The 12,151-nt window shown below is 49.6% G+C and overlaps 1 protein-coding gene across 5 annotated transcripts in view; it reads right to left on the bottom strand.

Moving 5' to 3' along the window:
- Positions 1-7,922: 7,922 nt before the first annotated feature.
- The window catches only part of LOC140392788 (N-acetyllactosaminide alpha-1,3-galactosyltransferase-like), an 85,303-nt gene continuing 81,074 nt past the window's right edge, over positions 7,923-12,151 (bottom strand). For all 5 annotated transcript variants that reach the window (XM_072478422.1, XM_072478421.1, XM_072478425.1 and 2 more), the window contains one exon: positions 7,923-11,553. In XM_072478422.1, the coding sequence (XP_072334523.1) occupies positions 10,851-11,553 (703 nt within the window). In that variant the 3' untranslated portion in view covers positions 7,923-10,850. The remainder of the gene's footprint in view (positions 11,554-12,151) is intronic.

A 12,151-nucleotide genomic window follows, 5' to 3' on the forward strand; every position in this document is an offset into this window, starting at 1 on the left:
CTTTCAGTCCTTGCTTAATCAGGGTGATCAAATTTTGCCACGCAGTCGTCAGTGTACAGGGAGTATAGTAGGGGGCTAAGTACACAGCCATGCGGGGCTCCGGTATTGAGGCCTATTGTGGAGGAGGTATTGTTGTTTATTCTTACTGATTGTGGTCTCTGGGTCAGAAAGGGGGCGTTATCATCTGCTGGAAAGGGTGTTTGAATCTGATGCTCAGTGGTCTGTGCATCCACTGTTTCAGGTTGTTCTTTTGCCCCTTGATTTTTTAAATCTCGCTTCCTGAATGCAACTCTATTTTATTAAATATAGACTATCACCCCCTTCTCACACTTTAAAATTTTTTTTAAGAGTACCCAATTCATTTTTTCCAATTAAGGGGCAATTTAGCGTGGCCAATCCACCTAGCCTGCACATCTTTGGATTGTGGAGGCGAAACCCACGTAAACACGGGGAGAATGTGCAAACTCCACACGGACAGTGACCCAGAGCCGGGATCGAACCTGGGACCTCGGCGCCGTGAGGGAGTAGTGCTAACCACTGCGCCACCGTGCTGCCCCCTTCTCACACTTTCTTTTAGCTTGACTCGTCCACCAGGCCATTTGCTGAGCCGCGGACGCGTCCGAATTGCATCCCTTCTCCCTCATCTTCTTAATTAATTTTATATTATGATTTACTACGATAGATCTCTTGGGCCCCCGTCGTAGATCCCCTATACCGGCGCTTGTCTTATCACTTCTGGCCATCCTCACACCCTCTCCTCTCATAGAATTTACAGTGCAGAAGGAGGCTATTTGGCCCATCGAGTCTGCACCGGCCCATGGAAAGAACACCCCACTTAAACCCACACTTCCAACCTACCCCCGTACGCCAGTAACCCTACCTAACCTTTTTGGACACTAAGGGCAATTTAGCCTGGCTAATCCACCTAACCTGCACATCTTTGGACTGTGGGAGGAAAGCGGAGTGATGTGTTGGGTATGCTGGGTCTGCGAGGACTGTGTTTACTGTAGCAGAGAGAGAGACAGGCTTCCAACACTTGAGGAAATGCAACTCTATTTTATTAAACTCTTAACTACTAAACATGATGGAACGGTGGGTTGACACTATGCTGAGTTGACTGGAGACCTGAGGCTAACCTGACCAGACTATCTTACTACCACATGGTGGATGTTCTAGTTGTTGCTCACAGGATCTGACTGTCTCAGAGGCTGCATCCCAAGAGAGCGGGAAAATATATAGTGGACGTGTCCTGTCTGGTGATTGGCTGCTGTGTTCTGTATGTTCATTTGTCATCCTTTGTGTCACTCACTGTCTGTCTGTGCACCATCATGTACTTGTGTGTATATTATAACATCTCCCCCCTTTCAAAAAATGTGTGTGTGTCAGTACTTAGTGGGTGTGTGCATGAGCCTGACTATGTACAAAGTATGTGAGCGTATTTACATGAGTAGGAGCTGAAAGACGTGAACGTATTTACATGGGAAGGTGTCTAGTGCAGATAGTGCATACAACAAATTAGGAAGAAACAATATGTACAGATGTGTAGACGAAGCACAAGGCAATGCAACATTCAGTCTACAAGTTCAGATTCTGTGGTGGGCGACAAATTCTGGTTGACCGCCTCAATGGTGGGTCAGGGGCCGCCTGCACTGCAATGGGCAGAGCTGCGTCCAACGTAGACGGTGGCAAAAGAAACAACAGATCGGTGACCTCTTGGAAGGGCGTGTCCTGGGGAATCAGCAGGCGAGGCGGGAGATCACGTTCAGGTGGCGAGCGTGGAAGCAGCTGCAGTGCCCGCCTATTATGGCGAAGAAAAGAGCCATCATGCATGCGAACGAGAAATGATCTGGGGGCCACTTGCTTGACCACCACAGCTGTGGCAGACCAGCCACCATCAGGTAGCTGAACACAAACTCGGTCAGCAGGGACCAGAGCAGGGAGATCTGTGGCGTGGGCATCATACACCGACTTGCATTGAGCCTGAGACAGTTGCATTCTTTGCAGGACCGGAAAATTGTCAAGGTCCGGGACGTGGATAGCTGGCACCGTCGTCCGTAGTGTGCGGTTCATTAGCAGCTGTGCTGAGGACAGGGCAGCAGACAAAGGAGTCGCCCTGTATGCTAGCAGTGCCAGGTGAAAATCTGAACCCGAATCAGCAGCTTTACACAACAGTCGTTTTACAATGTGTACCCCCTTTTCTGCTTTCCCATTTGACCGGGGGTAGTGGGGGCTTGAAGTGACGTGCGTGAAATTGTACCGTCGGGCAAAATCCGTCCACTCCTGACTGAAGAAGCACGGACCATTATCTGTCATGACCGTAAGTGGAATGCCATGACGGGCAAAGGTCTCTTTGCACGCCCTGATGACTGTTGCTGATGTGAGGTCATGCAGTCTGACCACCTCGGGGTAATTTGAAAAATAGTCCACGAGGAGGACGTAGTCCCGGCCTTTGTGGAAGAGATCGGTCCTTGGTCCATGAGGACGGCACCCATTCATGCGGCTGCAAAGTCTCTTTCCGCTGAGCCGGCTGGAACCGTTGGCACGTTGGGAAATTTAGGACAGTGTTGGCGATGTTGTTATTGATGCCAGGCCAATATACTGCCTCTCGGACTCGCCGGCAACACTTTTCCACCCCCAGGTGACCCTCGTGGAGTTGGCCAAGGACGAGCTCTCGCATATTCTGTGGTATTACTATCCTGTCCAGTTTCATTAGTATGCCATCGACCACTGACAGGTCGTCTTTTATTTTGTAGAACTGTGGGCACTGGCCCTTCTGCCAACCATCTGTGAGATGGCGCATGACCCGTTGGAGTAAAGGATCCCTGGCCGTCTCTTGACGAATCTGCACGACCCTTTCGTCAGTGGCCGGAAAGTTGGATGCGCGGAACTCAACATGGGCATCGATCTGGCAGACGAAGTCCGACTGCTCGCGCGGCGTGGTGATGGAGCGAGAGAGTGCATCGGCCACAATGAGCTCTTTGCCCGGGGTGTAGACCAGGTCGAAATCATAGCGTCGGAGTTTGAGGAGGATACGCTGTAGGCGTGGCGTCATATCGTTGAGGTCCTTCTGTATGATGTGAACCAGTGGCCTGTGGTCCATTTCGACCGTAAACTTGGGGAGTCCATACACGTAATCATGGAATTTGTCAATCCCCGGGAGGAGGCTCAGGCACTCTTTCTTGATTTGAGCATATTGCTGCTCAGTAGGGGTCATGGCTCTCGATGCATATGCGACTGGGGCCCAGGAGGAGGATTCGTCGCGCTGGGGGAGTACTGCCCCAATGCCAGCCTGGCTCGCGTCGGTGGAGATCTTCGTCTCCTTGGCAGGGTCGAAAAACGCCAGGACCAGGGCCTTGTCGCCCTGAGCTCACGCCACTCTCGCTCATGAGCGGGGAGCCACTTGAAGTCGGTTTCTTTCTTTACAAGATTGCGGAGAGCTGTGGTGTGAGATGCGAGGTTGGGGATAAACTTCCCAAGGAAGTTGAGGGGCTGGTTTAGCTCACTGGGCTAAATCGCTGGCTTTTAAAGCAGACCAAGGCAGGCCAGCAGCCCGGTTCAATTCCCGTACCAGCCTCCCCGTACAGGCGCCGGAATGTGGCGACTAGGGGCTTTTCACAGTAACTTCATTGAAGCCTACTCGCGATTTTCATTTTCATTTTTCATTTCATCCCTAGGAAGCGGAGGACCGCCTTCTTGTCCTCCGCTGTCTTCATAGCATTGATCGCCGACACCTTATCTGCGTCTGGCTGCACACCGAACTGCGAAATATGGTCGCCGAGGAACTTTATTTCTGCTTGACCGAACGAGCACTTCGCTCTGCTGAGTCGGAGGCCATGCTCGTGGATCCTATGGAACACTCGCTTGAGGCGATCGATGTGTTCCTGAGGAGTTGTGGACCAGACAATGATGTCATTGACGTACACTCACACCCCCTCGATGCCCTCCATCATTTGCTCCATTATTCGGTGGAACACCTCCGAGGTGGAGATGATGCCAAAGGGCATCCGGTTGTAACAGTAACGACCAAATGGGGTGTTAAAAGTGCAGAGCTTTCGACTAGATGTGTCTAGCTGTATCTGCCAAAACCCCTTGGAGGCATCCAGCTTCGTAAATGACTTGGCATGAGCCATTTCGCTAGTGAGCTCTTCTCGCTTAGGGATGAGGTAGTGTTCCCTCATGATGTTACGATTCAAATCTTTGGGGTCGATACAAATGCGAAGTTCCCCTGATGGTTTTTTGACACAAACCATGGAGCTAACCCAGTCCGTGGATTCCGTGACCTTAGAAATGACGTCCTGGTCCTGGAGATCTTGCAGCTGCTGCTTGAGGTGGTCCTTGAGGGGTGCCGGCACCCGACGCGGTGCATGAACCACGGGTGTGGCATTCGGTTTCAGAAGTATCTTGTATGTGTAGGGGAGTGTGCCCATACCCTCGAAGACACTGTGGTATCGTGCTATGATGTCATCTAATTAGGTTTGAAAGTTGGCATCTGGCGAGGCTGATGCCTCAGCGGGCAACATGGAGTGAACCCGCTGCACAAGATTCAGGATTTTGCAGGCCTGAGAACCGAGCAAGGAAGCACTACTATTTTGAAACGCAGGGTGGCTCTTGAGGAACGATGAGAAACCACAAGCTGGCATGAGCCACTGGCAGCAATGGCATTGCTACTGTAGTCGATGAGCTGGCAGGCCGATGGAAGAAGAATGCTCGGCTTGGCGTTGATGGTATCCAGGTCAGACTTCGAAATGAGGTTCACTGAAGTGCCAGTGCCCAGCCTGAAGCATATGCGAGATTTGTTGACCATAAGGGTGGCACATCACTCGTCGTCCGGATTAATGCTCAGCACTGGGAGTGGGTTAGCCTTTTGTTTGGAAAGCATCGTATGCTTGGTGATGATGCCCACCCGGAATGGGGATGAGAGATCCTCGGTGCTGGGATCTGGAACTATGTCGGAGTCGGAGTCTGCAACGGGTTACTGCACTGACTGGACGTTCCTGCACTGCGGCTGGGATCGCTGTGAGGTGGGCAGTTGAGCAGATCTGCACAGGGCTGCGTAGTGGCCAAGCTTGCCACACTGGAGACAGCGTCGAGATTTTGTGGGACATTGCCGCTTTAAGTGGGCGGAGCCGCAGTTGTTGCACGTCATGATGCCGCGCATGCGCGGTGCGGTCGAAAGATGTGCGCACATGCGCAGTTCGATCCTCGGCCTCGCTGTCCCCTCGGTCGTTGTGCGCATGCGCGGGAGCCCGGGAAAAGCGCGCAAAATGGCTGCCCTCATCCAGACTCAGGCCCTGGAGCTGTTTTACGGCCTGCACCCGCTCCGCATCGTGGGGGCCTTGCCGCGCCATCTCTGCCGCCTTGATATGGGAGTACCGGCCATTAGCGTGCTCATGTAGGACGCAGGTTTCAATGGCGATGGTGAGGGTAAGCTGCTTAACTTTGAGGAGTTGCTGGCGAAGGGGATCGGAATGGACCCCGAAAACAATCTGGTCGCGGATCATGGAGTCGGAAGTGGAGCCGTAGTTGCAGGATTGCGCGAGGATACGGAGATGGGTTAAGAAGGACTGAAAAGTTTCATCCTTACCATGAAGCCTCTGCTGGAACACATAGCGGTCAAAGCTCTCATTGACTTCGCTGTCACAGTGGCTGTCGAACCTCAGCAGGACTGTTTTGAACTTTGTCTTGTCCTCACCTTCAGCAAAGGTGAGGGAGTTAAAAATGTGGATAGTGTGGTCCCCGGCTGTAGAGAGGAAGAGGGCAATCTTTCTGCTATCCGATGCGGCCTCGAGGTCGATGGCTTCAAGATACAGCTGAAACTTCTGCTTAAAAATCTTCCAGTTCGCACCGAGGATGCCGGCAATGCGGAGCGGCGGGGGAGGGCGGACGCACTCTGAACCCCTAATTAATTTTCCTTACTCCCAACTCTATACCCCGGTATTCCCCTCGCCGATTTTATTCATGTCCACATGGTCAGACCCTTCCTCCGTATAGTTAATTGGTACCGCAACTAATGGCCGGCCAATGGCCAGTGCAGGATCTCTCCCCTTACGATGGATGGTAAATTAAACATACTCACCCGAATTGGAGCCACATAGTCACCGGTCATCCCATACAGCACCCTGCTCCGCAGCGGCAGTTGTTGGAGGGAATAAACAAACTGAGTCCTTTTGAGACCATATCAAACTTCAACAAAATTCCAGCTTGCTTCCGAGCTACTCTGCCCCTTAAAAGTTCTTACATACTCTTATTCCTTTTGAGTTACCAAGTATTACATTTACATTAGGTCATCATATTGTTATTTTGAATTTGTTACAGTTCTGTATTGATCACATTATGCGGTTCCATTGTCCTGTGTGCTTTATTCTTAATCGGTCTCTGGACATCTCCTGTCTACTGTCCACCTGTTTACAATATTAAAATATTGGGAAGGATTCACTGATCCTGAGGCTAAGTGTTGACGCCGTCGTAAATGCCGTCGCGTTTTACGACGGCGTCAACAGGCCCCTAGGAACAGCGGTCCTGCATCTCACAGGGGGCCAGCACGGCACTGGAGCGGCTCACGCAGCTCCAGCTGCCGATACCGGCGTCAAACGAGCACCGCGGGTCTGCACATGCGCGCTATGCCTGGCATGAATTCACGCATGCGTGTTACGACTGGCGCAAACTCGCGCATGCGTGCTAGTTGCCTTCTCCGCGCTGGCCCCGACGCAACATGGCGGAGAGCTACACGAGCCTGGCGGGGAGGAACATAGGCCCCCACCAAGAGAAACCGGCCCACCGATCGGTAGGCCCTGATCGCAGGCCAGGCCACAGTGGAGACCCTCCATGGGGTCAGATCCCCCCTACTCATCAGGCCGTCCCCCGCAGGATGAACGCCGAGGTCCCGCCGGGTAGGAACACGCGTGAACTGCGCCGACGGGACTCGCGTGCGGAGAATCGCCGGGGGGGGGGGGGCGGGGGCGCTTGAGCGGCCCCCGACTGGCGTCAATGGTGCCAATTCTCCATTCACCGGAGAATCGGTGGACCGGCGTCAGAGCGGCGTCGCGTGAATCGCACCCCCACCCCTCCCGGGCGATTCTCCGACCCGGCCCGGGGGCGGAGAATCCCGCCCGTTGTGTTTGTCAAGTCAATTTCGATGGTGTGTTAATTGTTCCCATTTTCCTGATACTTGATTAGTTTCCAGAGGCACAATGGCTTCCCTAGACATTGTGGAGTCTTGTCAAGTCGTATCGATTTTCTGACTGTAACCTCGGAAAGGTCTCATCTGGGCTGCAACTGTGTAGTGCTGTCTGGGGTGTGGTAATTTGTGGTGTCTGTCCATATTAAGTGTGAAGACAACAGCCAGGCTGGTTTGACCCTTTCCATTCCTTCCCCTCCTGCTCCTTCCCACACTCCGTGGGTTCACCCTACTACATTCTCCTTGTACAGCATGCTCTGTCATACACTTCCTGTTCCCACCATAACCAACTGTGGATTCTGTCATCCATCGCTTTCTTGTGCTAACTTGTCTACCGGTTCCCTGGATTCTTTTCTTCTTATTTAACTGCAAGATGTACTGCGTGCCATGTAGGCCAAGTTATACTGGCACTTCTGAAATTAAGTTTACATTTCTGGCTATCCATTGAAAAATGTTACTGAGAATCCGATTGTAATCCTCATCACACCCAGCTGAAATTCTCAGGATATCAAATTGCCTTGAAGGGAGGCCTGTTTTTTCTACCAGGCTATTAACTGTTACCTGTAAAATACCAATGTCTTTATATTTCTGGCATTGCTGAACCATTGCCCGTCTGAGATTTTCTACCAGTATTATAATATTCACAGTCCAGCATTATAATCCTGACCATTGCGAGCCCGTTTCTGACACCACTGTAATATTTGGTCTGAGAGTCACTCACTACCCAAAAAAGGGAATCAAGATCTCAAGTGGCGTAAATAACTTTATTAAAAACAATAGTTTAGATACGAGCTAAATCGACAATAGACATATAACTCTCAACACATGAGAACAGTTTACCAGTCCAGAATTAGACAGATGGAGCAAAGTGAACTCAACTGGCAGTGACAGTCTCTTCTGCTCTGTCTTCTTGACCCAAGCTAGGTCAAAGACAGCAGGAAACCACCTCCTTTTTACCTTGTCTGACATACCTTCCCCTTGAGTGCCTGTTTATATACCCTCCCTGTGGAGTGCCTGTTTATATACCCTACATTTAAGGGACTCAACCTTCCCAAATTCCAGCCCCCAGCCCATGAGATCATCCTTCTGCTTATCTCTTGAGAGCACATTCAATCTTATCAGGAAAGGATTGTGCCAGGACCTGCGTGAGAGTCATGTCTTTAAGTAGATGACAGCCCTTACAAAACAAATCTATCTCAAGGGCAAGATCACTATCAGGGAAATCACCAGGGCAAGAGAGCACTTGCATGATAGAGAGACCACAAGAACCAAAGAATCACAGCATACCTTTTTTTTTCTAAAAACAAATTCCATTTCTAGTAATTCTACTGTATTCACGGAACTATCATTTTTTAGTGTGGAAGAGGTAAGTGTTATCCAGCATTGCTTGTGGGCCAGGAGGAAGAGTGCTACCCCCAGTCCAACCAATGTGCTTGCCTCCTCATGTTTGAACTCTCCACCAACAATTTCGATTCATTTTGCACTTTTAACCAAGGCACTGATAACATGAGGGTTACCAATCAATTTTTAACATAAGAGCCAAAATAGGGGATGTCAAGATAGAAGACGTGATGGGCCAAATGATCTCTTGCCGTGCTATAAAAACTCTATGACCAACTTTTCGGTCAATGTATTGGGTTTTAAGGAGTGTCTTAAAAAAAGAAGGGTGAAGAGAGGAAGAGAGGCTTGGGGGGGGGGGGGGGGGGGGGGCAGCGGTGCCCACTTCTTCTGCCAACCTCAACTCCCATCATTCCCCCCCCCCCCACCACCCTCTCCTGTGACATACTGCTCAGCTCTCTGGGCCTACCTGCTCCTTGGCTGTAGCTTCTTCCGATGGGAAAGTCAAACCTGTCAATCAGACTGGATTCTGGGCAGGGGATCTACTGGAAATTGGAAATGCATGCCATCAAGCTCAGAGAGACACCTTTCCCCTCCACACGCCTGGTTTGAAAAACCCACCCCAGTAAACATGGAAATATAGAAAATAGCAATATTCAGCTCCTCGAGCCTGCTTTCCCATTCATTATGGTCCTGGCTGATCATCCAAATCAGTAACCTGTTCCTGCTTTCCCCCCATATCCTTTGATCCCTTTAGCCCCAAGTGTTATATCTTGAAAATATACAAAGTATTGGTCGCAACTGCTTTCTGTTGCAGAGAATTCCACAGGCTCCCCACTCTCTGGGTGAAGAAACTTCTTATCTCAGTCCTAAATGCTTTACTCCATATCCTCCCCCAGCCATCAGGAACATCTTTCCTGCATTTACCGTCTAGTCCTGCTAGAATTTTATAAGTTTCTATGAAATCCACCCCCCCAACCCTTCATTCTTCTAAACTCCAGCAAATATAATCCTAACCGACTCCATCTCTCCTCATACATCAGTCTCGCCATCCCAGGAATCAGTCTGGCAAACCTTTGCTGCACTGCCTCTACAGCAAGAACATCCAATAAAGACACCAAAACTGCACACAATATTCCAGGTGTGGTCTCACCAAGGCCCTGTATAATTGCAGCAAGACATCTGTTTCAGTACTGGAATCCTCTCGCTATGAAGGCCACATACCATTTACCTTTCACCGCCTGCTGCATACTTACCTTCTGTGAAGGTGTACAAGGACGCCCAGGTCTCGTTGCGCATTCCCCTCTCTCAATCTATAGTCATTCAGATAATAACCTGCCTTCCTGTTTTTGCTACCAAACCTCACATTTATCCAAATTATCCTGGCATTTGCCATTCATTTGCCCACTCACTCAACTTGTCCAAATCACACTGAAGTATCTCCGCACCACTCTCTCAGCTCACCCTCCCACACAGCTTTATGTCATCCACAAATTTGGAGATGTTACATTTAGTTCCCTATCTAAATCATTAATATATATTGTGAATAGACCAGAGATTGGGGCAAAATGACTAGCCAGGTGAGGGAAAGAAGGGTGGAAATAATCAAAAATTATTCAAAAACAAAAACCTTGGGCAGAAATAAAAATTTATTCATCTCTTGAGCCAAATATATGGTATTCGCCATCCTCCAAATATAGAGTTATTTGTACACCACAGTCAATGATATTGAAATAGCGTAGGCAGTTTATCCCCGAAGGTCAGTGCTGGCCTCAATGGCCTGTGTAAACATAATTCACAAAACAAGTTTAAAAGGCTGCATATACTTCATCGAATCCCCTCACTTTTAATCCAGACACTTCATTTATATTAGTTTGCTCGACTCGAAGTCAGGGTTTAAAAAACATTCTTTCACACAACACTGATTTTTTTTTTCTTTAAAAATTTTTTTTTAGAGTACCCAATTATTTGTTTTTTCCATTAAGGGGCAATTTAGCATGGCCAATTCACCTAGCCTGCACATCCTTGGGTTGTGGGGGTGAAACCCACGCAGACATGGGGAGAATGTGCAAACTCCACACGGACAGTGCTAAGCACTGTGCCACATGCTGCCCTCACACAACACTGATGATCTGAGTTTGTGTGTGGTGGTGGTGGTGGGGTAGGGCGGGGGGGGGGGGGGGGGGGTAGGGGGGTAGAGGATTAAGGCACAGTGCGCAATCTGCTATGCCACACACCTAACCCAGTTGTACCTGTTTGGGAGTGAAGAAGAATGGGAAAATACACCTCACTTCAAGGGACATAGTGTTAAAATCAATAGAAAATTTCTAAATGCTTAGTTGGTTTGTCGACTGATGTCGTACTGCTTCTTAGCCCACAACAGTCTGATCACACGGATGTCTCTTCGCCATCCAATCATCGGGTCCCAGCAGTATTCTGGCGAGAGAACTTTGGTGGGCTTGTGCAACCAGAAATACTTGTTGAGGTGGCTCTCATCATGCCAAACAGCCTCCACATTCTCCTGCTTGTCCTGCGTGATGCCCCGGTCGCAGGTCTCGGTCAGGTTCTGGACCCTCTGCCAAATCCCACCAAACACGGCGGCATGATAGTAGTAGTCCCCCTCAGATTCCAGGTAAGCTGCAGAGAGGGGGTTATGGTCGTAGGTGTACATGAACTTTGGCCGTCTGTAGAACCAGGCGTGCAGGAGAGCCACCGACTCGCTCAATGTCTCCGTGCCAAAGCGGCCTTGGAATCTCTGATCCACGTCAAAGCAGAACACGTAGTTGGCTTCGTGCTTGACATGGTCCTCAATCAGTCTGCTGATTTTCCTCATACGGAACATAGAAATGTCTTGCCATCGCTTATGCCTTTCAACTTGGAACTCCTTGACCTTTCGTCTTGCTCTCGGCCTTAGCCTCAGCCTCAGCCTTTCAAGCTTCAGCAGGTCATCAACAAATACATAGTAGATAACCGGGAACCCCGGCATGAAGTATTCATCAGCGGATACCAGGAAATTCTCCAAATACATGTCCAGATACCTGAAATATGCAAACAAATGCATTCTCTCAGAAACAGTTGCCACACAAACACACCCACACACTATTCCTCCCCGCAATTTTCCAACTCAGTTTAACCTTTCCTCCAGGTGCTAGCTCATTTTGGAGGGCATAACTCCTGATCTTGGTGCACAAGCTCGTGTTAATATGTGAGGAATAATGCAGCCATCAACCCAGGCACTAGATATTTTAATACTGGGGCTGCAAGATCCTCTCAAGATCAGAGTTCACTGCCGGAAGCACTCTCGCAAAGGCATATTTTTGGTCAAATCAGTGTGTTCCAATTTTCCATTAACCAGGAAGCCTACCCAACAGTCACCCTGAGTGAATGTATTTTTAACACATATCTGTGGACAAGGAGCAAGCTGGCACTCTATGCTCAGTTTATTAAAATGGCACCTAATACTCTCATTACTATGACAACTGAAAGTGCATCTTAAACCTACCCTACATATTTTCCTACTCTAGCATTGTAAAGAAGACACATCCAAATTATGGTCCTTCAATGACAAGTGAACCCTACACAACCCCCCCCCCCCCCCCAAAATATCCGACCCACGCCCATCCCCTGCATCTACAC

This window comes from Scyliorhinus torazame, chromosome 16 (assembly GCF_047496885.1).
Source record: "Scyliorhinus torazame isolate Kashiwa2021f chromosome 16, sScyTor2.1, whole genome shotgun sequence".
Lineage (NCBI taxonomy): Eukaryota > Metazoa > Chordata > Chondrichthyes > Carcharhiniformes > Scyliorhinidae > Scyliorhinus > Scyliorhinus torazame.